Here is a 26,052-nt window from a genome sequence, read left to right as displayed (position 1 = left end):
TGCACCAAGCACTTTACTAAACACTGGAGTGGATACACGATAATCACATCCCATATTGGGCTCACATTTTAAGTTGGAGGGAGAACAGGTATTGAATCCTCATTCTGTAGATGAGGGAACCGAGCCACAGAGAAGTTAACTGACTTGGCTTATGGTCACCCTGCAAATAAGTGACACAGCAGAAGGTCACCCTGCAAGTAAGTGACAGAGCCGGGATTGGAACTCAGGACCTCTTCAATCCTAGGGCCAGGATATTACCTCTAGTCCACGCTGTTGTAAATATTATATAGGGGAAAATTTCCCATTTGCTATTCTAGAGTCTGGAATTTCCAGGTAACTGGCACTCAAGATCAGTTTTTGCTTAGCTCTTGTGTATGTGTACCATTCTTCTTATTCCACTATAAAGTCTCTGCCTCAAAACCAAGATGTAGATATTATTAAATTTTGGATTGGGGCTGAATACTAATACCTTATATTGAATACAGCTGAACAAGTAGACAGGATGTCAAACTTAGTCATGTGTGACATTTGTAGACCCCAGAAATGATAATAGTACCAAAAAGGCTCATCTTTGCCATGTAGATGTCAAAAGTGAATCATAAAAATGACTGCTAACAAAAAAACCTCATTTAAAAAAAATTTTTAAGCACAATTTTTCTTTACATTTTCATAAGAATAAAGGCCCATAATTTGCTAGATGAAAGGATCATAGCCAAAGCAGTGTGTTTTAAAATCCTTTCCAGCAGACCTGGCAAGATAATTTCAGGTGAAGAAAGGACCAGAACAAGTCGAGAGGTTAATTTTGCCTTCACTTCCCAGAAGCTATTGACGCATTCTGGGAGGAGTTTAGCATCTGTGCCAATAGTAGAAAAACTCCATCCTGAACTGGTTGCTCTGTTTAAACTCTAACCAGGGTAAAAAAGAAGCTAGAGTGAGGTAATTAGGAGATATTTTAGTCTAAAACCTTTTCTATCCACTCCCCAAGACTTAGGATGCCATGTGATGAGTGGTGAGTGGCTTTTGGTAATCAAGTTCTGTATTTGCAGCTTTAAATCTCAGTGGCTGTAAATATGTAAATTTTACTCTCTGTCTTTCTGTTGATAGTCTTTCCAATTTATAATATTAATTAAATCTTGGCGAAGCCTAGTGGTAAGAGCATGGGCCTGGGGATCAGAGGACCTGGGTTCTAAGCCCAGCTCTGCCATTTGTCTGCTGTGTGACCTTGGGCAGTTACTTAACTTCTCTGTGCCTCAGTTCCCACATCTACAAAATGGGGATTCAAAACCTGTTCTCCCTCCCACTTAGACTGTGAGGTCCATGTGGGACCTGATTATCTTGTGTTTACCCCATACTTGGTACAGTGCTTGGCACAAAGTAAGCGCTTAACAAACATTATTCATTATCATTATTATTATTATTATTATTATTATCATTAAATTTGGCAATTATTCTGTTTGGGAATCTGGTTCAGCTTTGATTACTGGGGCCTTAACAAAGCCATTAACAAGCTCCTAGCTGAAGTTTATAATCCTGTATTGTGCCTGGATTGCTTGGAATATGAATTTTTAGCCCAATTTACAGTTGAGCAGCCCCAATTCCAAATTTAAGAAGCTTCTACTTCTGAGACTAACAACTTTTCCCTAAATCACTTATTTTCAAACCTGAAAAATCCATTCATTAGCTGTAAAACAGTATTTACCAAGAGTAGAATTTGTAACTGTTACTTTGGTTAAATGTTAGTATTTGGAAGCTAATTTTTCATTTCAAAGTAGAGTACATGCAGATATGGCAACAGTTGAAACTAAATGGATTGCTGTACTCTGAAAAGTGCAGTGACAACCCTGAGAACTGAGGCAAAGTACTTATGAAAATGCACACTGTATAATCACCATTCAGATCCTGTACTGTACATGCCATACTGTGCAAATGTTTAATTCCAACTATTGAAGTGTCATTTATCTAGCTCTCTCTAGATAAGAAGAAAGAATGTAGTTAAGGACCTTATCATTTAAAATACCTGTCCCCATGGCCCTACTTGCCATGATGCACATTCCTGTTGCTGACATGTTTGCACAGAATCTGGTTTGGTCTCAAGGTCACAAAATCGATCATTTAGTCGGTCTTCACCAAAGTGACACCAAATCTGGCGATGTTTATGTCCTTTACCACATGTTACCAAGCACTGAAATGAAGAATGGACAAAACTAATTTGACTGCTGAACCAAGTTCTTTTTTCAAAAAAATTAATTCTTAAAATCAAATTTTCAAGTCAAGATATTCCTCCCCTGAGAAATGTTGTTTTGTAAAAATATATAACAAAGCCCAAGCAGTGTCAACTTACTTTTTGAAATAAATACTAAAGAATGGTCTAACATCTTATGCTTTGGTAAATGTGATGCTAAAATACTTTCAATTTCTAAGTATCCTGCATGTTAATTTTTGACAGAAGCAAAGGTACTAATTTTAATTATTTTCCTTCTTTTTAAATGTCACAATAAAATGTTAAAAGAATACAACTTCACTAGCATTTAGCACAGTGCTTTGGTATATAACAGTGCTTAAAAATACCATTTTACCATTTGGTAATTAATATGTATTTAAGTGCTTACCATTTCCCAAGCACTGTATTAAGCATTGCACTGGGGTAGATACAAGATAATTGGGTAAGGCAAGGCCCTGTCCCATGAGGTTAACATTTTAAGTAGGATGGGGAACAGGTATTAAATTACTATTTTACAGATGAGGAAGCTGAGACACAGAGAAATTAAGTGACTTGTCCAAGGTCACGCAGCAGGCACGTGATGGAGCAGGGATTAAAACCTGGATCCTCTGACTCCAGGTCTGTGCTCTTTTCACTGGTCCATGCTGCTTCTCATACTAAAAACAGTTTTAATACTAATACTCTATAACCCTACAAGGGTATTACTTCCAGCACATAGTAATAATAATAATGACTGTGGTATTTATTAAGCACTTACTATGTTCTAAGCACAGGCAGATACAAGATATGTATATTCGACACTGTCCCTGCCCTAAAGGGGATTCACAGCCTAAGTGGGGAGAAGAACAGGCATTTTATCTCCTTTTTACAGATAAGTAAATAATGCCCAGAAAGGCTACGTAACTTGCCCAGGGCCACACAGCAGACCAGTGCAGAATTCAAACTTGAGCCCAGGTCTCCTGACTCCCAGTCATGTGTTTTCCACTAGGCCTGGGTACCACCCCATAGTGTTTTTTTTTTAACTACAATATCTCAATCTAATTAGCCAGGCACCAACATTAATTGAATGTTACACAATCTCAACTCCAAAATAAATAATACACAATTCAATATCATTTTTAGGGGCCATTACTTAGTTGATAATAAAAAACTACATGTCTATCAAACATTAAGGATCTATGTGTCTTACCTCTGACCAATCTCCTACTTTCCACTGTGGACACAGAAAGTCACTACATCTCTGTATGGTGACCTTCTCTTGCTGACTGCATTTAGTGTCATCCAGTATATCATTGAACGTATTAATGCAGACAGCTCTTCGCCTCCTTGTTCCACCTCCACAGCTCTTGGAACACTTTTTAAAAAAGATATATAGTAAAAACTTTCACCTATGAGAGTTTTTAATGCCACACCATCCATTACTACATTAGACCCCCCACTAATAATCTTCACCACCTGTAAAAATAATGAACTGAAATTTCCCAAATCAGGCATTGAACATATTGTTAACCCACAGTCCTTCTGAAGTTTGAATCATTCCATTGGTGTGTTCACAAAGTGCTCAATGAGAGCTATAAGGGATGAAGAGAAACACAACTAAATGTAAGAAAAGAGAAAGAGACAAAATCTGAGCACTTTTTTCAAAATAACATTTCCTTTCGGTGAACTGACTTACCTCCGTCCAAGCTGAATACCGCCAACCACCCGTGTTACACTCTCCTGAGCATTTTTCCCTGTTGCTTGGTTTGGGTTGACTGCTACAGAATCGGTCATCAACTTTTTCCGTCTTCCCTTCTGGCCTACTGTACTTAGCACAATAGAACTCTAGTGTGCGATAACCTAACCCACATTGTGTGCTACATTCACTCTTTCTAGCAACATGCCACCTGTATGATAAAAAAAGAAAATGGAAACTACCTTCAATTGGAAGCAAAAATTTTCAAATGAAAACATATTAAGTCTGCAAAAATGATGAAAGAACTAGAGAAGAAGTGGATAGAGTATGGGCCTGGGAGTCAGAAGGACCTGGGTCCTAATCCTGGGTCTGACATTTTTCTGCTGTGTGACCTTGGACAAATCACCTCACTTCTCTGTGCCCCAGTTACCTCATCTGTAAAATGGGGATTGAGACTAATAATAATAACAATGTTGGTATTTGTTAAGCGCTTACTATATGCAGAGCACTGTTCTAAGTGCTGGGGTAGACACAGGGGAATCAGGTTGTCCCATGCAGGGCTCACAGTCTTAATCCCCATTTTACAGATGAGGGAACTGAGGCACAGAGAGGTTAAGTGACTTGCCCACAGTCACACAGCTGACAAGTGGCAGAGCTGGGATTCGAACTCATGAGCCCTGACTCCAAAGCCCGTGCTCTTTTCACTGCGCCACGCTGTGGGATAGGGACTGTGTCCAATGAGATTATCTTGTATTTACCCAGCGCTTAGTAGACTGGCACATAGTAAGTGCTCTGCCGCCCACCTCCTCACCGTCCCTCGGTCTCGCCTATCCCTCTGTCGACCCCTGGGCTACGTCCTCCTGCGGTCCTGGAACGCCCTCCCTCCTCACCTCCGCCAAACTAATTCTCTTCCCCTCTTCAAAACCCTACTTAAAACTCACCTCTTACAAGAGGCCTTCCCAGACTGAGCTCCCCTTCTCCCTCTACTCCCTCTACTCCCTCTACCGCCCCCCCCTCACCTCTCCGCAGCTTAACCCTCTTTTCCCCCCATTTCTCTCTGCTCCTCCCTCTCTACCTTCCCATCCCCTCAGCACTGTACTCGTCTGCTCAACTGTATATATTTTCATTACCCTATATATTTTGTTAATGAAATGTACATCGCCTTGATTCTATTTAGTTGCCATTGTTTTTACGAAATGTTCTTCCCCTTGACTCTATTTATTGCCATTGTTCTTGTCTGTCTGTCTCCACCAATTAGACTGTAAACCCATCAAACGGCAGGGACTGTCTCTATCTGTTGCCGACTTGTTCATTCCAAGCGCTTAGTACAGTGCTCTGCACATAGTAAGCGCTCAATAAATACTATTGAATGAACAAATGCCACAATTATCATTATTTTTAAATTACTACTATAATGCCAGTTATTAAAATATAACTCAAATCAACCACTTATGGCATTTACACCATTATCAAATTTAAGGAAAGTTCTATAATGTTATCAATGTCTAAGTTTATAGTTTTGTTTTAATCAAACAATGTGGTGCATAAACTTGGTAGTTTAAACTTCAGGGAACCTAATATGGGTAATTTGGAATTAAAGAGGTTCAAATTAATCCAACCTTTCACTAACTGCTTGAGAGAAGACCACTTAAGTCTGCATCTTCAAACAAAGACTGTAAATGGGCCTGCTGGCTTGTCCAGTGGAGAGAAGGTCATGAAAAGGTTACGTGGTTTACAATCTAACCTCTCCCTTTCCTCCCGTTGAAAAGGAATCACAGTCCTTCCCGGAGTGTTGTTTCGTTGCTGCTTGTTTATTGGTGTCTGAGAACTCTCTTTTCCAGCTCTCCTAAACTAAAGACTTCTCTGGACCTAATTTCTTTTTCAAATGTGTATTATCTATATAGGAGTAAACAAACAATTTTAATGGGAAAACGATCCAGTTATCTGGGCTTGCATTAAAATGCCATTTTAATTTAACCTATATTAAATTGTGGTTCACTTTTAAAAATTGAATTATGGAGGGTAAGCCAAAATACTTCCCTTTGTTTAATTCCAATGAGATAATTATTTAAAATCATAAATGGACAACACGGACCAATTTTTCAGCTTGCCTTAGCTGAAAATTCTTTTTTCAAGTGTTCTTTTTTTTTTCTTTTTGCAATTTATGAGACCACTGTAAGGAAGTCCCTCAGTTGTTGCCCCTTATTCTCATTCCCTTCATTCTACCTAAAGCCTCTCCAAAAAGTAGGTCAGAGCTAAAATTCTGGCTAAGGAAAATGAATTGCAGTTATTTTCCATTATAATTACATTGCATCTTTTTTGGGTGTTTTTCCCAATAAATAACATATTAAGTTAGGAATTGTAAAACAATGTTTTATCTCATCTGTCATAGTGTAATCAGGGTGGACTTATTTCCTCAAGGAAGTGAGTCAAAAATTTGGCCCGATTCAACAGAGGAATTGAAGACTTTCATCCACCCTTCAACATTTGGCCAGCTTTTGGGGGCCATATCCTAATGGAAAGGTCATTTCCATCCTGGGTCAAGGTAGCCAGCTATCCTATCCCAGTTTACAAAGTCATTCTGAAGGAAGCTTCAAAAAACGCAGTGGGGACTCTACTTTCACTTGTAGAATTAAAGCATAATACCTAGTAAGTTTTCTTCCAATTCTGAGTAGCCTTTCTTGAGACTATCACTCCTGTGAAGTGGCATTAGTGGCATCATGTAGTATTTATTAAGCCCTTTCCATGTGCCAAGCACTGTAAACGAAGGGCTGGCTAAGAGACAAATATAACAGATGAGGCACAGTCCCATCGTGAACTCACAATCTAGATTGGGCTAACAATAATAATAATAATAATAATGATAATAATAATAATGATATTTGTTAAGTGCTTACTATGTGCCGAGCACCGTTGCTGGGGTAGATACAAGCTTATCAGGTTGTCCCACTTGGGGCTCACAGTCTTAATCCCCATTTTCCAGATGAGGTAACTAAGGCACAGAGAAATTAAGCAACTTGCCTAAAGTCACACAGCTGACAAGTGGCTGAGCCAGGATTAGAACCCAATGACCTCTGACTTCTAAACCCATGCTCTTTCCATTGCTTCTTCAGGGGTAGACTGATGAAGACAACAATAAGGGTGGATTGCAAAAATAACACCTAATCAAGACAACAATGCTAATGTTAATAGGGCAAGAATAGAGAGGTGGGAGTCAACAGACTGCCCACTGCTCCGGGTAAACAGTCCTTATTGACAAACCACCACAGCTTGTCTTCAATCAATCATATTTATTGAGTGCTTACTGTGTGCAGAGCACTGTACCAAGTGCTTTGGAGAGTAATATATAACAGAGTTGGCAGTTTCTCTGTCCACAATGAGCTTACAGTCTAGAAGTACAAGGAGTCTTGTGGTGCTGGGGGACTGGGGAGAGTGACTTAAAATTCTATTTATGTTATATTCCCCAAGAATTCCAAATATGTCTCCCCCAAGTTCCATATCAAGAAGGCCTTCACCTTCATCAGTTTTTCATAAATACCTGATTTTTCCATAACGTGATTATTAAACTCTGAGGTTTCAGCAAAGTACTATGCTGTCAAATGGCTTAAGTACCAGCATGTTCAAGGGCTGTGGCATGAATTAACATAACTGGAAGAGAAGCAGCATAGTCTAGTGGATAGAACATAGGCCTGTAAGTCAGAAGGACCTGGGTTCTAATCATGGCTCCACCACGTGTCTGCTCTGTGACCTTGGGCAAGTCACTTACCTTCTCTGTCCCTCAGCAACCTTATTTGTAAAATGGGGATTAAGACTGCAAGCCTCTTGTGGGACTTGGACTGTGTCCAACCTGATTAGCTTGTATCTACCCCAGTGCTTAGTACAGTGTAATAAATGTGTAAATGCAAATAATAAACATTTAAGAAATACTATAAAAAATCAAATCAATCAATCATATTGAGCACAATGTGTGCAGAACACTGTACTAAGAGTTTGGGAGAGTACAATATAAAACAAAACAAAATAAAAAACTACAAGAAAAAGAATTCTTGAAGACATTCTCTGGTCTCATGATATATCTCTGTGAGTTTGTTGTATGCATGTAAAGATGGAACAACAGTCAGTGAGAGTTCATCCATGTGTGAGAGAAGCAGCAGGGCCTAGTGGAAAAAGCATTGGTCTGGGAGTCAGAGGACCTGAATTTTAATACTGGTTCTTCCACTTCTCTACTGTGTAACCTTGAGCAAGTCACCTAACTTCTCTGTGCCACGTTTACCTCTCCAGTAAAATAGAATTAAGACTGTGAGTTCCATGTAGGGCATGGACTATGTCCAAGCTGATTAGTTTGTATCTACCCCAGTGCTTAGTACATCATCTGGCAAATAGTAAGTGCTTAACAAATACCATGAAAAAAACAAACTGAAAAGATAGTCACTTTCACATTATTTGAAAATAAGAGTAGATCCCTGCACTGCAAGATTAAAGTTACCAGGAACAATAGGTGGGTGAGCAGGTTTTTGTGGTAGGCAATATTTACGGGACTAACTTTTGCTCCTTCACCATTCTGGGTAGGTAGTTAATTCCTAAATGTGGCTGCCCATACACCCAGGACATAAGTGAAGGCCACTGCCTCAATAGTGATCCAACAGCCACTATCTTGGGCTGAACACTTGCAGAGGACTACTGCTCAAGTATGGAGTAGGGAGTCTTTATAAGAAAGATCTCTAATTAATCAATAGTATCCATTGAGCACTTATTATATGCAGAGCACTTGTATGAAGTACTAGGGAGGGAACAATAGAATTAGTAAGTTCCTTTCCTAAGATGCCTTTCAGCAAAGTTACAGAGCAAAATAGAAATTGAATGAAACTCTTTTTCCATTGGTTGGTCAGAGCCCTGTCTCCAGCTAACTCACAGAAAAAAAGAGAGAGATAAAGAAAAAAAGGCTTTTAACAAGTGCCTCTTCAATTATAGTTTGTTCTTTCAAGTGTTATCTTTTCCCAATCTTTTTGAATTTCCCCAAGAGGGTTGAAAACTATTATTTTAAGAATGCCTGTTATAATCATGACCTAAACTTCAGGCACTGAAAAAGACTGCCCAAATCTGAAATGGATACATAATCAATTCATAAATTCATGCAGCAATTCTTAAAATATTTTCTTGACCTATGAAATTTCAGCCTTTGTAGTAAAAGCTAAATATTCTTAGGCGACTAATTGATTTTTTATTATGTAATATCACTCAAAATCCTTTCTAGGAACTTGGACCTTTTCAAAAGCATAAAAGGTTCTGATAGGGTTGCAGATAAGTGTTCCATTCTCAGCACACTCTAAACACTTGGTATTTGAGTCTCTCCTCCCAGACTGTGTAGGATGTCTACTTGTGATGCAGGAAGGAGAAAAGTCACAGTCATTTAGTAGAAGACCTCAGTATCAAAAAAGAAAAAAAGTTTTCTTTTTTTAAAAATTTTCTCAAGGGGGTGGGGTGGGGTGGGGGAGGGGAGTTTTCTTTTTTAATGTTCCCAAAGGAAGAAAAAAGCTGAAAGGAGGATAATGACAAATCATTAAATGGTTGTCATTAGGATTATAACTGAAAGGAGGCAGTTTGATCCAGTGGGACGTTCCCTAAATCTGGAAATCTGAGTTCTAGTCTTAGTTCTGCCACTGACTCACTGTATGAAATTAGAAGTCTTGTAATGTCCCCTTCTATGAAATGGGAATAATGTCTGTTTCTTGCCAAACTCATCAGGATGTTGAGAGGACAAATTGAGATACTACACTATATATCTATATGGACTTTAGGATCATAGGGTCTATATCAATCCACAGTACTATTAATATTAAAAGTATATTATACTACTGTATTGTTCAATAAAAATGATATATGATAGTAGTAGTAATAAACATCTCTGGCAATGAGGGACAAGGATAGCATGAATAACTTAATAAATTTAAACCCATCATTTTTGCCAATTATTTTGACTGTTAATACCATTCTTGAATTTATCAGTCAGTCAATGATACTTATTGAGCACTTACCAGGTGCAGAGCACTGTACTAAGCACTTGGGAGACTATAATACAACAGAGTTGGTAGACAAATTCCATGCCCACAGGGAACTTACAGACCAGAGGGGGAGACAGTCATGAAAATCAATTACAGCTGGACATGTACAAAAGTCCTGTGGGACTCTGGGAGAGGTGGATATCAAAGTGCTTAAGGGGAACAAACCCAAATACATATAGGTCACACAGAAGGGAAGGCAAATACAAGGAAGTGAGAGGGCTTATGGAAATCCTTGTGGAGGAGATGTAATTTTAGTAGGGCAATGTATATGGGGAGAGTAGTGGTTTGTCATACATGAAGGAGGAGGAAGTTCTAAGCAGAGGGAAGACATGGGCAAGGGGTTGGAAATGGGATAGATGAGATCAAGTAACAGTGAACAGTTTGGCATTACAGGACTGAAATGTGCAGGCTGGGCTGTAGTAGGAAATCAGTGAGGAGGGGAAAGCAGATTGAGAACTTTAAAGTCAATGCTAAGGAGTTTCTGCTTAACATGTCGAAGGATGGAGGATTTTAAAGAGATGGGAGATGCGAATTCAGCATTTTTTTAGAAAAATGATCGAGGCAGCAGGGTGAAGTAAGGACTGGAGTGGGGAGAAACTAAAGGAAGGGCTATTGCAGTAATCAAAGCGGGCTCAGATAAGTGCTTCGATCAGCATGGTAATAATATTGTTAATAATAATAATTTTGGTATTTGTTAAGTGCTTACTATGGGCCAAGCATTGTATAAAATGCTGGAGTAGATAAAAGATAATCAGGTCTAACAGTCTAAATAGGAGGAGAATAAGTCTTGAATCCCCATTTTGCAGATGAGGGAACTGAGGAACAGAGAAGGTAAGTGACTTGCTCAAGGTCACACAGCAGACAAGTGGTAGAGTTGGAATTAGAATCCAGGCCCTCATTCTTTTTCTATGAGGCCATGCTGCTTCTTTTTTTATCCATAGGATCTTGGGTGGAGAGGAAATGGTAAATGATGAGAGGATGAGAAGGTAAGAACTGAAAGGATTTGGTGACAGACTGAATATGGCGGGTTACAGACTGAATATGGTGGGTTACAGACTAAAAACGTGATTTATGAATTTATAAACATTTTAAAATGTTTTTCAAAGTCTTTTCACATTAATTATATTATGTATTATTATTCCCTTCTACAGGGAATTTCTCTGCCTCAATTTTATGTGACTTTCTCCAAATCACAAATCAGGTTGGTGGCGTATCTCAAGTCTCTTGACTCTCAGCCCCCTATTTATTCCACTAGACCAGTGCTTTTCAACTGGAAGTGTGCATGGGAAAACCTCTGTGTTATGCTTTCAGAATTCTGGGATCATGAGATGTTCCATTCATTCATTCATTCATTCATTCAATAGTATTTATTGAGCGCTTACTATGTGCAGAGCACTGTACTAAGCGCTTGGGATGAACAAGTCGGCAACAGATAGAGACAGTCCCTGCCGTTTGACGGGCTTACAGTCTAATCGGGGGAGACGGACAGACAAGAACAATGGCACTAACCAGCGTCAAGGGGAAGAACATCTCGTAAAAACAATGGCAACTAAATAGAATCAAGGCGATGTACAATTCATTAACAAAATAAATAGGGTAACGAAAATATATACAGTTGAGCGGACGGGTACAGTGCTGTGGGGATGGGAAGGGAGAGGTGGAGGAGCAGAGGGAAAAGGGGAAAATGAGGCTTTAGCTGCGGAGAGGTAAAGGGGGGATGGCAGAGGGAGTAGAGGGGGAAGAGGAGCTCAGTCTGGGAAGGCCTCTTGGAGGAGGTGATTTTTAAGTAAGGTTTTGAAGAGGGAAAGAGAATCAGTTTGGCGGAGGTGAGGAGGGAGGGCGTTCCAGGACCGCGGGAGGACGTGACCCAGGGGTCGACGGCGGGATAGGCGAGACCGAGGGACGGCGAGGAGGTGGGCGGCAGAGGAGCGGAGCGTGCGGGGTGGGCGGTAGAAAGAGAGAAGGGAGGAGAGGTAGGAAGGGGCAAGGTGATGGAGAGCCTTGAAGCCTAGAGTGAGGAGTTTTTGTTTGGAGCGGAGGTCGATAGGCAACCACTGGAGTTGTTTAAGAAGGGGAGTGACATGCCCAGATCGTTTCTGCAGGAAGATGAGCCGGGCAGCGGAGTGAAGAATAGACCGGAGCGGGGCGAGAGAGGAGGAAGGGAGGTCAGAGAGAAGGCTGACACAGTAGTCTAGCCGGGATATAACGAGAGCCCGTAATAGTAAGGTAGCCGTTTGGGTGGAGAGGAAAGGGCGGATCTTGGCGATATTGTAGAGGTGAAACCGGCAGGTCTTGGTAACGGATAGGATGTGTGGGGTGAACGAGAGGGACGAGTCCCATCCACCTTGCGGAAATGCAATTTCCAAACCTTTGGGCTATCAATTCATGCCATAAAACTGAAACACATTTACGTATGCAGTAGGAAGGAAAGGGTTAAAACGCAAGACATCAGAACAAATATTCACAAACGTGGTCATCTGTAGTCTTTGTCTCTTTTTGTGTGCTGCCAGGGTATGTGCCAACTCATATCTGGGTATATGGGAGCCAGGTTGGAAGTTATGGTTGGGGCTGCAGGGATTCTGAGAGAGGAAATCAGAGCCAGGCAGTTGAGTTGGCAGAGTGGGTTTGGTCATAGAGAAGTGAAGGAATCAGGCAGGCTTTTGGACATGAGGAAGGCTGCTTGAAAAAACTGGTTACTACATGTTGTGGTGGCCACAACAGCAACCTCAGCTGTATTTTGAGAGTAAAATTACTGCATTTTGTTAAACCAGTGCAATCCCCCACCAAATCTTTCCCACACAACAAACAGTAAACTGTAATGAATTTACCCTGTTTATAATCTGGAGGGAGTGCCAGTAAGCAGTGAAATAGCCAAAAGACAGGAAAACAGAGAAGGAGCAGTTTCTGAATAATTGTGAGTTGGATGCAGCTAATTTCAGTAAACACAATAGGAAAGAGATTGTATTCAGATCCATATTCAACTTTCCCCAACATTTGGCATAAAATTCTGACAAACACACACCTTACATGTGCATCCCCAATTTTATTTTCATCTGGAGCACAGTACTGAGATCAGAATGGCAGTGAGGGGCTGAGTGACCAGTGGGGCCACTCAAAAAACCAGATCCCAAGACCCAAGACATCACATACTGGCATGTGGCATAATGTGATGATGTCATATGGATGCCATGCTGCATAATTAGCTCTGATTTAGTTTATTTCTCTGGGATACCATGCCCCTTCTACTCTCTTTGCTCCAGAACCATTACATTCTCTCATATGTACTTGGATGCCATGTTCAAGCCACAGAGCAGTAGAAGCCACAGCAGAAGGAAGCTAAAAATTAAAATATCAGAAATAAATGTATCCATACTTGACAGATAAGCTGTAAACCATACTGTTCAGTACAAAACCACACCACTGTCCACCCTAAGTGCTGGAGAAGTCTTCATGAGCACCCCAGGCTCCTCAGAGTATATCTATCCACTATTGCTCAAAGGGTGGTGGGCCATTTGGTGCTATCAATATTCTTCATGCTCGTCTATCCTCAAATGTTTTCCCTGGATCCCCATAGCTTATCTGGGGTCAATATTAGACCCCTGGGCATCAGCTAGGCAATGCATTCTTTTTAATGTACACCAGGAATTCTGAAATAAACACTAAAGTCCAAAGCCATGCAGAGCAGGGGGTCTAATCAAGGCAGAAGGGGGCACCCAACACCATGGAGACAAAACCCAATCCCAAACTCATGAATCAAAGAGGCTATATCGCCATCTATTCACTTGCAAGGAATCAGTGCCTATATATAAATATGAATAAACAGGAGAGAAAAAAACACACCTTAAGTCACAATCTGTACCACAAAGCTCAATGATTGGCTCTGGCTGAGGAATTCGGTCACATCTTTGATCAGAAACTGTGAGTTGATCCGATTCCCTGGTGCAAATAGCTTTTCTTCTCCGTTCCCCTAAAAGCAAGGGGGGGAAGGGGAGAGTCATGTAAGAAAGCAATTAAAACTAGCCTCTACTTAGAAAAAGTAATGATAATGTCGGTATTTGTTAAGCGCTTACTATGTGCAGAGCACTGTTCTAAGCGCTGGGGTAGATACAGGGTGATCAGATTGTCCCACGTGGGGCTCACAGTTTTAATCCCCATTTTACAGATGAGGGAACTGAGGCTCAGAGAAGTTAAGTGACTTGCCCACAGTCACACAGCTGACAAGTGGCAGAGCCGGGATTTGAACCCCTGACCTCTGACTTCCAAGCCTGGGCTCTTTCCTCTGAGCCACGGCTGCTTCTCAAAAGTCTTCACTTCATGGGACTTCAAAAGTCTATGTAACTGAAAATAACTAACAGAAAATAGTTGTTGCAGCAGCAGTGTAATGTGAATCAATATACCTTCTCATCAATCAATAGTATTTATTAAGTGCTTACTGTGTGCAGAGCACTGAACTAAGTGCTGGGGAGAGTACAATATAACAGAGTTGGTAGACACATTCCCTTAGCACAACAAGCTTAAAGACATTAATATAAATAAATAAACTGGGGATAGGTACATAAGTGCTGTGGGGCTGAGGTAGGGTTGAATAAAGGATGCAAATCTGAGTATATGTATGAACCTTCTGGGACTGGTAGAATATTGAGGATCAACAAGCACATACAACAGAAATGACCAGGCAGTAAAAGGAAATTAGAGATTTCATGCAGCCAAGAAATATGTTTACATATTATCAACAGTTGGATGGTTAGAAAAAATTACTTAAAAAGAGATACCGTTACAAAGTTTACTGCATGCCTGCCAGGGACCATAGCTGTTCCAGTAAAACTGCTGAGGTTTATCTTCAATTGGAATATTGAATGTGTAACGCACATCTGGATTGTATAAATTGCCCACAGATAAAACCTGAAAGAGTGCATAAAAAGAGAAAAGTTGCTTCCATATTCAAAAATATACAATTCACCTGATTTTCACTTGTTTTACCTGCAGCAATATTTCTTGATCAAGACGATCTGTAGAATTAATTCTTTCAACAGCATTATCTGATCCACTGTACTCAATCACAGCATTTCCAATTTTTATTTCTCTCTTGGACATAGTGACAACAAAGTCTCCATTGAGTAAGAATTCTCCATGACTGCTTGATAACGCTGAGAGAAAGACAGGCTTTTGGTTAACTAAAAAAAATCTTGCTTAATAGTCAATAAACCTGATTTCTTCTCCAAATCCCCTATCTAACTCATTGAAACATGTACTTAACCTTTCAGTGACTCACTTGCATGGAGAATGTCTACTGAAATAATTGGGAACCAAGTAGGTTACTGAAGGGCAGAGACTGTCTTTTTTTTTCTCTATTATACTCTCTCAAGAGCTTAGTATGGTGCTCTGTCCACAACAGGTGCTCATAGGGATGTTTATTTTTTATTAATAGCACTGGGGAGGAACTTGGGGAGGAACATTGAGGTTGCAGGACTTTGAGAGAATAGGACTTTTAAGGGAGCAAACTACGGAAAGAGTAAAAAGGGGAAGAGGGAGAAAAGATAGGAGAGAAAACAGAAAGCACTTGAGAAGCAGATGTTTTCAATTATAACTAATTCTTTTGCATACTTCTCAGTCCTGAAGTCATTGATAGGCTCACCTGCCATTTTGTTTTAGGCAGGCGATTCGGTCATCATTATTAGTCTCTCAGATGCCTAGATCAGACCTTTGTGCACAGTAGGTAGAGGTACCCAATGAAGTAAAGCATACCCTGCCTACCCTGTCACCATTTCCCGCTCACCCACCCACCAAGACCTCCTTTGGTAGTACATCACTGGGCAGTAGAGCCAGAGAGCAAACTCTGTTCATGACCCCAGATGCAGCACAGAGTCAACTTCTGACACCCATGGGGGCCATATGCAGTGACAGCAGCACCCAGCAGAGGGATTGCTATGACTTTCTACCCCATTGCTTTCCTGCCCAGTGCACAGCCTACCCCACAGCAGCATGGGACCCAGTGGCCTGTAGGGCAATCTGGCCTTTTTGCTGGAGGCAAACTGCCCCCATGTCTCACCCTCTCTCTCTCTCTCTCACACACACACACACACACACACACACACTAATGATGGCAGTTGGTGGGTGACATTCGGGAAAGCCAGGACATGGTGGGAGGGAGGTACATGGGAGAGAGGTAGCAAAGGAAGCAGTTCACCACCAGGGAAGAGACTGATTCACTCCGACAGGCCTTTGCCAGCAGCCCGGTGAAGACAACAGGAACCCCATAAATTCCCCGGCAAGGGGCTGCCAGTGGAGGGCAAGAAGTAGACCTATCTCGGCTCTACTTCTGGCTCCATACCCCAAAAGTTGTGGGGGCCAAGCTAATGGTGTCACCCCCACAGTGTTAAGTCTAAAAGAGGGCCATTATCCCCATATTACCTTCATGAAGTGGGTGCCAATCATGCTCATTTAATACTAATGGCTGATTTACACAACCTACCTATACCTACATTGCTATCCCACTTATACTCAGAGTATCACCAAAGCATTTACAAAAGAGCTTAGATTAAAATGGAAAATTCAAAGGAACAGGGAAGATGAGAATTTCATCTGTACACATTACTGAGCAGTTTGTGGGAAACCAGTAGTACTTTACTCTGGACCTAAGGTTGACTGCACTCCTACTTTTCTTATTCATTCAGTCGTATTTATTGAGCACTTACTGTGTGCAGAGCAATGTACTAAGCGTTTTGAATGTACAATTCTGCAACAGATAGCGACAATCCCTGCCCAACAACAGGCTCACAGTTCTAGAAAGCAGAAGTTACATTCTTGCAAGGTACTGTGTTAAGCAAAACTCACACTGTAGTATTCACCATGTATGACGCCTCATCTATGCACACTCCATCAATCAATAAAATTTACTATCTACTTAGTGCACGGCACTATACTAAGCCTTTGGGAGAGTGCCATGGAACTTAGACAAACATTTCTTGACCTAAAGAAGTTTACAATCTAAAGAGTGAGACAGACAAAAATTATTTACAGAGTGTAGGAGCAGGAGGAAGAACAAGGATATAACACGAAGTAGTATTTTTTTGGTATTTGTTAAGCGCTTACTATGTGCAAGGCAGTATTCTAAATGTTGATGCAGAAACAAGCTAATTAGATTAGACACAGTCCATGACCCACATGTAGCTTGTAGTCTTAATCCTCATTTTACAGAGGCCCAATTCTCTGAGGCCCAGAGAATTGAAGTGACTTGCCCAAGGTCACACAGCAGACAAGTGGAGGAGCTGGCATTAAAACTGAGGTCCTGCTGAATCCCAGGCTTGTGATTCATTCAATCATCCAATTGTATTTATTGAGCACTTACTGTGTGCAGAACACTGTACTAAGCGCTTGGGAGAGAGTAATATGACAATAATAATAATAATGTTGGTATTTATTAAGTGCTTACTATGTGCTGAGCACTGTTCTAAGCACTGGGGTAGATACAGGGTAATCAGGTTGTCCCACGTGAGGCTCACAGTCTTAATCCCCATTTTCCAGATGAGGTAACTGAGGTACAGAGAAGTTAAGTGACTTGCCCACAATCACACAGCTGACAAGTGGCAGAGCCAGGATTTGAACCCATGACCTCTGACTCCTAAGCTCTTGCTCCTTCCACTGAGCCACGACAATAAACAAACACATTCCCTCCCTACAATGAGCTTACACCACTGGGCCACGTTGCTTCTCATTTGTATATGTGAGGACTCAGTAACCGAATAAATAATTTAATATAAAAATAAATATTCCTGTGTACATAAGTGCTGAGGATAGGAAGTAAATAAATAAGTGCTAAGGGTGGCTATTAACGTGTTGTGAATGAATTTGGGAATGCTTCCTGGAGGAGATGGGCTTTCAGAAGGGCTTTGAAGCTGGGAGAGTTGCAGTTTTATGCACTCTTTCAGGTTATATCTATGGGCAATTTATACGCTCCAGATGTGCATTACACACTCAATATTCCAAGTGAAGACACCTCAGCAGTATGACTGGAATAGCTATGGTTAGGAGGAGAACAGGAGCAAGCAATCAGAGGCAGAAGAATTGAAGCAGCAGCATGGCCTAATGGAAAGAGCAGAGGCCTGAAGATCAGAGGACTTGGTTTGTAATCCCAGCTCCACCACTTGACTGCTGCATGAGCCTGGGCAAGTCGCTTAACTTCTCTGTGCCCCAGTTTCCTCATCTCTAATATGGGGATTCAACTCCTGTTCTCCATCCTACTTAGACTGTGGACAGGGACTATAAAATAATAATAATAATAATAATAATAATAATGATGGTATTTGTTAAGCGCTTACTATGTGCCAAGCACTGTTCTAAGCACTGGGGGGGATACAAGGTAATCAGGTTGTCCCACGTGGGGCATACAGTCTTTATCCCCATTTTACAGATGATGGAACTGAGGTACAGAGAAGTTAAGTGACTTGCCCAAAGTCACACAGCTGACACGTGGCCGAGCCGAGATTAGAACCCATGACCTCTGACTCCCAAGCCCGTGCTCTTTCCATTGAGCCACACTGCTTCTCTGTACAGCTTTGTATCTGGTAATTACCTCATTGCTTAATACAGGGTTCAGCACACAGTAAGCATTTTATACCACAACAGTCACTTTTATTTTTATTGAGAGTGGATACAGTTAGAAAGTAAACTTCTTCTGACATCATGGAACAATGTACCTAAACAGGTTTGCGCTGTCAGAATAACAATTCCCTAATAGTTTTAGAGAAATAATGTAGTGAAAATACAGGTTATGCCATAACTGAGTGTACCCTGAAGAGAAAGGGAATTGTACATTCCAAGTGCTTAGTACAGTGCTCTGCACATAGTAAGCGTTCAATAAACAAAACTGAATGAATGGATCATAAATTCATTGTAAGGGGAGCATTATTTGAGGCAGAAGGCAGTGACCAATTCACAAAAATCAACATGGGTGATTAAATGACTCTTTGTAGTCTATAATTGGGTCCTTGTCAGTCAGGGGAAGGCAGTGCTTAATCCTCCAGGACCTGTTTTCAGGCTCTTCTAGGCTCAGAACTCTGACTCCCAAGTGGTCCAATATTTGTATTGTATTCCTCAGAGTAGTTAAGTAAGGTATTCATCTTAATGCGAGGTTTGAGGATTCTGTCTAATTTGGGTGCTGTTTGGTCACTGGGTGGTACATGTACCACACACATATAGGATATTTGCGGAGTGGCTATGGTGAGATCTTTTTGTTTTTCTTTGAAATATTTCTTAGAGAAAATATCCTATATTTTTTGAAAACAAAATATCTTAAACACTTTGAAGATGAGATGGAATAAAATTAAAAGACAGTTAAACTAACCAGATGTCCTGTTTGGTTGGAACCCTTTCGATTTTGGGGACTCTCTCCCACATTCCAACAGGCCTAAAGTGGCACCTATTAAGAATCTTAATTTAGACTGTGAAGGGGTAGGACAGTATCTCTCAGCCATGGAAGTGATGAGAATGATCATAATGGTGGTGTTTGTTAAGCACTTACTTATTTGTCAAGCACTGTTGCAAGTACAGGGGTAGATACAAGGTAATCATTTCGGACACAGTCCCTGTCCCACAAGGGGCTCACATTCTAGGTAGGAGGTAGAACAAATAGTGAGTCCCCATTTCACAGATACAGAAACTGAGGCACAGAGAAGTTAAGTGACTTGCCCAAGGTCACACAGCAGGCAAGTCAAACCCGCTAAAATTTGCCCTTTCCTCTTCAAACTGCTACCACACCAATCCAATCATTTATCCTATCCCACCTTGATTACTGTATCAGCCTATTTGCTGACCACCTGCCTCCTGTCTCTCCCCACTTCAGTCCATACTTCACTCTACTGTCTGGATCATTTTTCTACAAAAACGTTCAGGCATGTTTCCCCACTCCTCAAGAACCTCCAGTGGTTGCCCATCCACCTCCACATCAAAAAGAAACTCCTCACCATTGGCTTTAAAGCATTCAATTACCTTGCCCCCTCCTACCTTACCTCGCTACTCTCCTACTACAACTCAACCCGTACACTATGCTAATCTTCTCATGGTACCTTAATCTCATCTATTTCACTGCCCACCTCTCACCCATGTCCCACCTCTGGCCTGAAATGCCCTCCCTCATCAAATCTGACAATTACTCTTACCCTGTTCAAAGCCTAACTGAAGACACATCTCCTCCAAGAGACCTCTCCTGACTAAGCCTTCTTCCTTTTCTTCAACTCCCTTCTGTGCAACCTTAACTTGCTCCCTTTATTCATCCCCTCTCCCAGTCCCAGAGTACTTATGTACATATCTCCAATTTCCTTTTTTTTTAATGGTATTTGTTAAGCACTTAACTATGTGCCAGGCACTGTACTAAGCACTGGATTTATATTATTTATATTAACGACGTATCTCTAATTTACTTATTTATATTAATGTCTATCTCCCACTCTAAACTGTAAACTCATGGGCAGGCAATGCGCCTGTTTATTATTGTATTGTACTCTCCCAAGTGCTTAGTACATTGCTTTACCTGGGCCATAGCTGCCCTGCTCTGGCCCAGTTTCTGCCCTGGGAGGGGCTGCTCCTCCTACTGGTGCAGGAGTTTACTCCCCAAAGTCTTCACCTTTGAACAGTTCCCCGGTGCCAGGAACCCCTAGGGGAACATACAGTTAGAGAAGGGGCAGTGGTGACAACAGAAACAGTGGGTCCTCCTGCAGCAGGAATCCACCATAGCAGAGAAGCATTATGGGCAGGAGTGGGCCTGGTGACAGAATCTAGTATCATGCATTACAGGCAATAGCAAAAGAACCAATTTTAATCCACTTTAACCAGTGGTGATTCTAATTAGGAAAGTAAGGTAACTGAGATTTTGCTCTTGTTGACATTGCGGTCTATTTGGTGTCATGTCAGTGTGAATATTTACAAATTTAAAAGTTTGTGCAAGGTCTCATTAGGTAGCTAGAATTGCTTCCTCTCGGAGGTGAATTCATTCATTCATTAGTATTTATTGAGCGCTTATTGTGTGCAGAGCACTGTACTAAGCGCTTGGAATGTACAGTAGTGGGCTTGGATACCACTGGAATGCTGGAGTTGAGTGTGAAATTGAGCTTCACCATCCTCCCGCTGCAGCCTGGCTACTTCTCTTCTTAGAACAGTGCTTGGCACAGAGTAAGCACTTTAACAAGTACCACAGCTGACCTGAAACTTCAGGGGAAGAAACTTTTTAATTGAAAACCTAAACTTTTGTGTACTCGAGACTCTAAGCTCAGTGTATCTACCAACTCTGCTATATTGTACTCTCCCAAGCACTTAGTACAGTGCTCTGCACACAGCAAGCGCTCAGTAAATACGACAAATTGAGTTACCTTTCCAAGTTGGTCACAAAGCAGAGGTCTTGACTGACAGTGTACAGGGCAGAACTCACCCCTCACATCAGTTGAATAAGATGCAGCTGGTTTTTGCAAGTGAGTTATGCCATTTCCCATATTATTAGGTTGTCTTGAGATTGGTTCAAAAAAGCCAGTTAATAAAGGTTGAAATAATCATGCTCATAGAGAAAACAAATCCAACTTGATTTGACTTCTTGTTGTATTCCTCACTTGTTCCCTTATGGGTTAGTGATTTAAGGCTAGAAGGAGGATCAATTTGAGCTGCCTCTTAATCTTGTTTTGACCCGAGGAGACCCTGAAAATATTCATCCAGACCCCTTATTGCCTACTGTTTTGATTTAAGAAGTAAAGGATCTTTCCTGTTGGGTTTTGTAATCCTATTTTAGCAGTGCTGGTGAGCAGAGGGTACTCCTGTGTCTTTGGTGGTTATCCAATTATTAGAAGGGATGTCGATTAGACTGTGAGCCCGTCATTGGGCAGGGATTGTCTCTATCTGTTGCCGAATTGTACATTCCAAGCGCTTAGTACAGTGCTCTGCACATAGTAAGCGCTCAACAAATACTATTGAATATTGTGCCTGTCACCCATCTGCCATCTTATATCTCTTTCATTTTTTTTCTCTCCCCCTCCTTCTCCCTTTTATTTTTCTCTCTCCTTTTTTTTCCATTTTTTTCTCCTTCTCCCCATCTCTTCCCCCTCTCTTTGCCTCAGTCGCTTTCCACCCCCTCTTGTCTCTGCTCCTATCTTTCTCTCTCCCCTTCTTGCCTTTTCTAATCTCAGACCACAGGCCCTAACCCACTGAAGTCCTGCCCCATTACACTTTGGGTATTGGAAAAATGTGATTGCCTTAAATATATAGGTATCACTCTGGAAAAGAAATGCAGCAATATTGTTTTCTTTTACAGCTATTTTAAGAGGTGAAACATACCGTCCAATTTAGTGCTCATAATGCTGCTCTTACTTTTTTATGTGCTTACTATGTGCCAGGCACTGTACTAAGTGTGGGGTAGATATAAGGTAATCTGATTGGACACAGTCCATGTTCCACATGGGGCTCATGGTCTTAATCCCCATTTTTCAGATGAGGTAATTGAGGCATAGAGAGTTAAGTGACTTGACCAAGGTCACACAGCAGACAAGTGGAGCCAGAATTAGAATCCAGGTCCTCTGACTCCCAGGCCCATGCTCTTTCCATTAGGCCATTCTTCTTACTCTCCTGAAGTCCAGTGAATTTGTTTCATTAGACTTTTAGAACAAGCAAAAACTTTATCTTTCATTCCATCTTGTCTTTATGCTATCTAAAGGACCTCACATTTCTAGTGAACCACTCATTTGCTGTCTTCAGGGCCGCCCAAAGATAAACCATGAGGTGTGAGGTGAGAAAATGTTTATTGTGTGCCATGCATTATGCTGAATGGTCACTTCTTAGAGACTGAACTGTTTCTTTGATACTTCGAGATGAATTTCTTAAACTGCTCCCAAATGCAGGTCACTCTCATGGTAGTTACAATAATAATGATAATAATAATGGAATTTGTTAAGTGCTTACTATGTGCCAGACACTGTACTAAGCACTGGGTGGATACAAGCAAATTGGGTTGGACACAGTCCCAGTTCCATGTGGGGTTCACAGTTTCAATTCCCATTTTACAGATGAGGTAACTGAGGCCCAGAGAAGTGAAGCGACTTGCCCAAGATCACACAGCAGACAAGTGGAGGAGTTGGGGTTAGAACCCACTACCTTCTGACTCCCAGGTCCATGCTCTATCCACTATGCCATGCTGTTTCTCTTAGCATGATACCTGCCAGATGAATCATCTAATAATTTTAAATAAGTCCTAGTCTAGTTGATTAGTAATTTGAAAAACTAGGCATGTCACAATGCCACTTATTTGAAATGTGGATAAAATTGTTTAATCTTCATTAAAGTAGAATAGCAGTTTCTCAGCGATTCAGGGTCTACTGTCCCTTAGCATCTTGTCCTCTCCCTTTAAAGTCATTTCTCTGGTCAAAGGAAAGACAGGACAGGCACCAAAGGACAGATAGGAATGAGAAAGACAATGAAACCCATACAGGGTTGAAACTTGGAGGCAAAAGAAGAGTTTAGAATTATCAGAAGATTGGTTATCAATGTAGCCCCTTTTCAAAGATGACTGCACGTGGGATGAATAACATATCATTAGCATGGCATTCTCATGGAAAACTCTAAGAGAACTGAACTTAGTCCAGAAGTTCTGCTTTTTGAAATGATTTTGTTGTAACCCAACCTTGAGAGAATGCCAAAGTAGAGCTATAACAGCAAGCATTCGACCTCAATACTTTGTAAGAAGAACAGTTTCCTGAAAACAGCAGTCTACTGCACAACTTCTTACTAATGCGATTATGTAGCTAATTTCCTGAGATAATTTCCCCACCATTTCACCCATCAAAATTAAGTTGTAACAAAGGCTTTTTACTGGAAAACGTGCAAAGCATGAAAGGAGTGCTTTACCAAGAATTATGAAGAATGGGTCAGGCTTCCTAGCAACAAATACCTGAACAAATAACATCCCATTTTGCATTTTGCTTGGGTATTTAGCCCAATTAAACTGACCAGATCTTAAAAAAACTGTCAGTGCATTTGCTGCACCTTCCTTTAACAAAAGGGTAAACATTTACATGCTCTAGACTTGATATCAATGTTTTTCCTAAATTGTTAGGTGACAACTGCAAGGTTACCAGTATCTAGGTTTTCCATTTTCACACTCAGTGAACTGTGACATGAAGTCCATGCCTGCATACTTTTGCCCCCTTAAAGGCCTCACAGCCCTGAGTGATCTCCCAGAATAATCAATTAAATAACCACAACTGGCACCGAATGAATGTCTGAAATGACACATCTTCTTTAATTTGGTATTTATTTACAAATGTATTTATTAAGCACCCTTCCTTGAGGAATATGAGGTTCTTTGGAGGAATCAGCAGAGGAATCTCTCAAAATATCCCGACTGGATTATTGCATCAGCCTCCTCTCTAGTCTCCAACCCTCCTGTCTCTCCCCGCTTCAGTCTATACTTCACTCCACTGCCTGGATTATCTTTCTACAGAAACGCTCTGGGCATGTCACTCCCCTCAAAAACTTCCAGTGATTGCCTATCAACCTTTGCATGAAGCAAAAACTCCTCACTCTTGGCTTCAAAGCTCTCCATCAATTTACCCCCTCCTACCTCACCTCCCATCTCTCCTTCTACACCCCATACACTCCGCTTCTCTGCCGCTAACCTCCTCACAGTGCCTTGCTCCTGTCTGTCCTGACGTCGACCCCTGGCCCACATCCTACCACTGACCTGGAATGCACTCCCTCCTCACATCCACCAAACTAACTCTCTTCCCCTTTCAAAGCCCTACTGAGAGCTCACCTTCTCCAGGAGGCCTTCCCAGACTGAGCCCTCCCTTTCCCTCTGCCCCTCCTCCCCTCCCCATTGTCCCTACTCCCTCCCTCTGCTCTACCTCCTTCTCCCTCAGCACTTGTGTATATTTGTATATATTATTTATTGCTCTATTTTATTAATGATGTGTATATATCTACAATTCTATTTATCTGTTTTGATGGTATTGATGCCTGACTACTTGTTTTGTTTCACTGTCTGTCTCCCCCTTTTAAACTGTGAGCCTGTTGTTGGGCAGGGATTGTCTCTCTCTGTTGCTGAATTGTACATTCCAAGCAATTAGTATAGTCCTCTGCACACAGTAAGCACTCAATAAATACAATTGAATGAATGAATGAAGGAAGGGGAGAGAGACGAATAAAGAAGGATGTCGCTCCCTTGGGTTCAAAAAAGAGACAATTCAACATGGGTTACTGCATTTTCTAATACAAACTGCATTCAATCCCATTTTGTCTAATTCAGAAATTGTAAAGATGTGGTGCAAATGTGCTTTAATTTGTAGCGGGAACACATCAAGAGAAAACCATGCCTGAAATTCCTAATGACCGCTTTTCAAGTTCCTAGGTGCACCTTTCCCTGAAACTAAACAGAACTCTTCATCTTCTCACCCAAACCCTTTTCTCCTCTCAACTTTCCCATCATTGTAGAACACACCATCCATCTTCCCAGTCTTTCAAGTCCACAACCTTGGCATTAACCTTGATTCATTTCTCTCATTCAACCCACATATTCAATCTGTCACCAAATCTTCTCTGTTCTACCTTCACATATCTAGAATTAACCCCTTCTTCTCTATCTAAACTATTACCATACTAGTCCAAGCACCTGATATGTCCCTCTCAAATACAGCATCAGACTCCCTACTGACATCCCCGCTTCCAGCCTCTTCCCTCTCCAGCTCATACTTCACTCTGCTGCCAGATTATATTCTAAACAAATGCTCTGCACATATCTCTCCACTCTTAAAAAAATTCCAATGTTTGCCCATCGAACTCCACATCAAAACAGAAACACCTCACCAGGGACTTGAAGGCACTCAATCAGCTCTCCCACTCCTATCTAACCTCACTCCTATGCCACTATAAACCAGCCCACACACTTTGCTTCTAACACCAATTAAATAACATTTTATCTCGATCTCCTCTCTCTCCCCTTCAACCCCTTCCTCACTTCTCTCTCATGTGGGAACTCCCTCCCAATTCATATTCAACACCACTCCCCAAACTTCAAAGCCCTACTAAAATCTTATCTCCTTCAAGAAGCCTTCCCTGACTAACCT

At 41.2% G+C, this 26,052-nt stretch overlaps 1 protein-coding gene across 6 annotated transcripts in view; it reads right to left on the bottom strand.

Annotated features, from left to right (window-relative positions):
* The window catches only part of ADAMTS9 (ADAM metallopeptidase with thrombospondin type 1 motif 9), a 187,142-nt gene that overhangs the window by 92,671 nt on the left and 68,419 nt on the right, over positions 1-26,052 (bottom strand). For 5 of the 6 annotated variants that reach the window (XM_029052175.1, XM_029052178.1, XM_029052176.1 and 2 more), the window contains exons 17-22: positions 14,939-15,105; positions 14,731-14,860; positions 13,799-13,925; positions 3,897-4,107; positions 3,411-3,575; positions 2,018-2,182 (exon numbers count right to left, since the gene is read on the bottom strand). In XM_029052175.1, the coding sequence (XP_028908008.1) occupies positions 2,018-2,182; positions 3,411-3,575; positions 3,897-4,107; positions 13,799-13,925; positions 14,731-14,860; positions 14,939-15,105 (965 nt within the window). The remainder of the gene's footprint in view (positions 1-2,017; positions 2,183-3,410; positions 3,576-3,896; positions 4,108-13,798; positions 13,926-14,730; positions 14,861-14,938; positions 15,106-26,052) is intronic. The other variant, XM_029052177.1, reaches the window with a different exon arrangement.

This window comes from Ornithorhynchus anatinus, chromosome X1 (genome assembly GCF_004115215.2).
Source record: "Ornithorhynchus anatinus isolate Pmale09 chromosome X1, mOrnAna1.pri.v4, whole genome shotgun sequence".
Taxonomy (NCBI): domain Eukaryota; kingdom Metazoa; phylum Chordata; class Mammalia; order Monotremata; family Ornithorhynchidae; genus Ornithorhynchus; species Ornithorhynchus anatinus.
The sequence above is the reverse complement of the archived record's forward strand: the minus strand, read 5'-3'. Positions and strand labels throughout refer to the sequence as shown.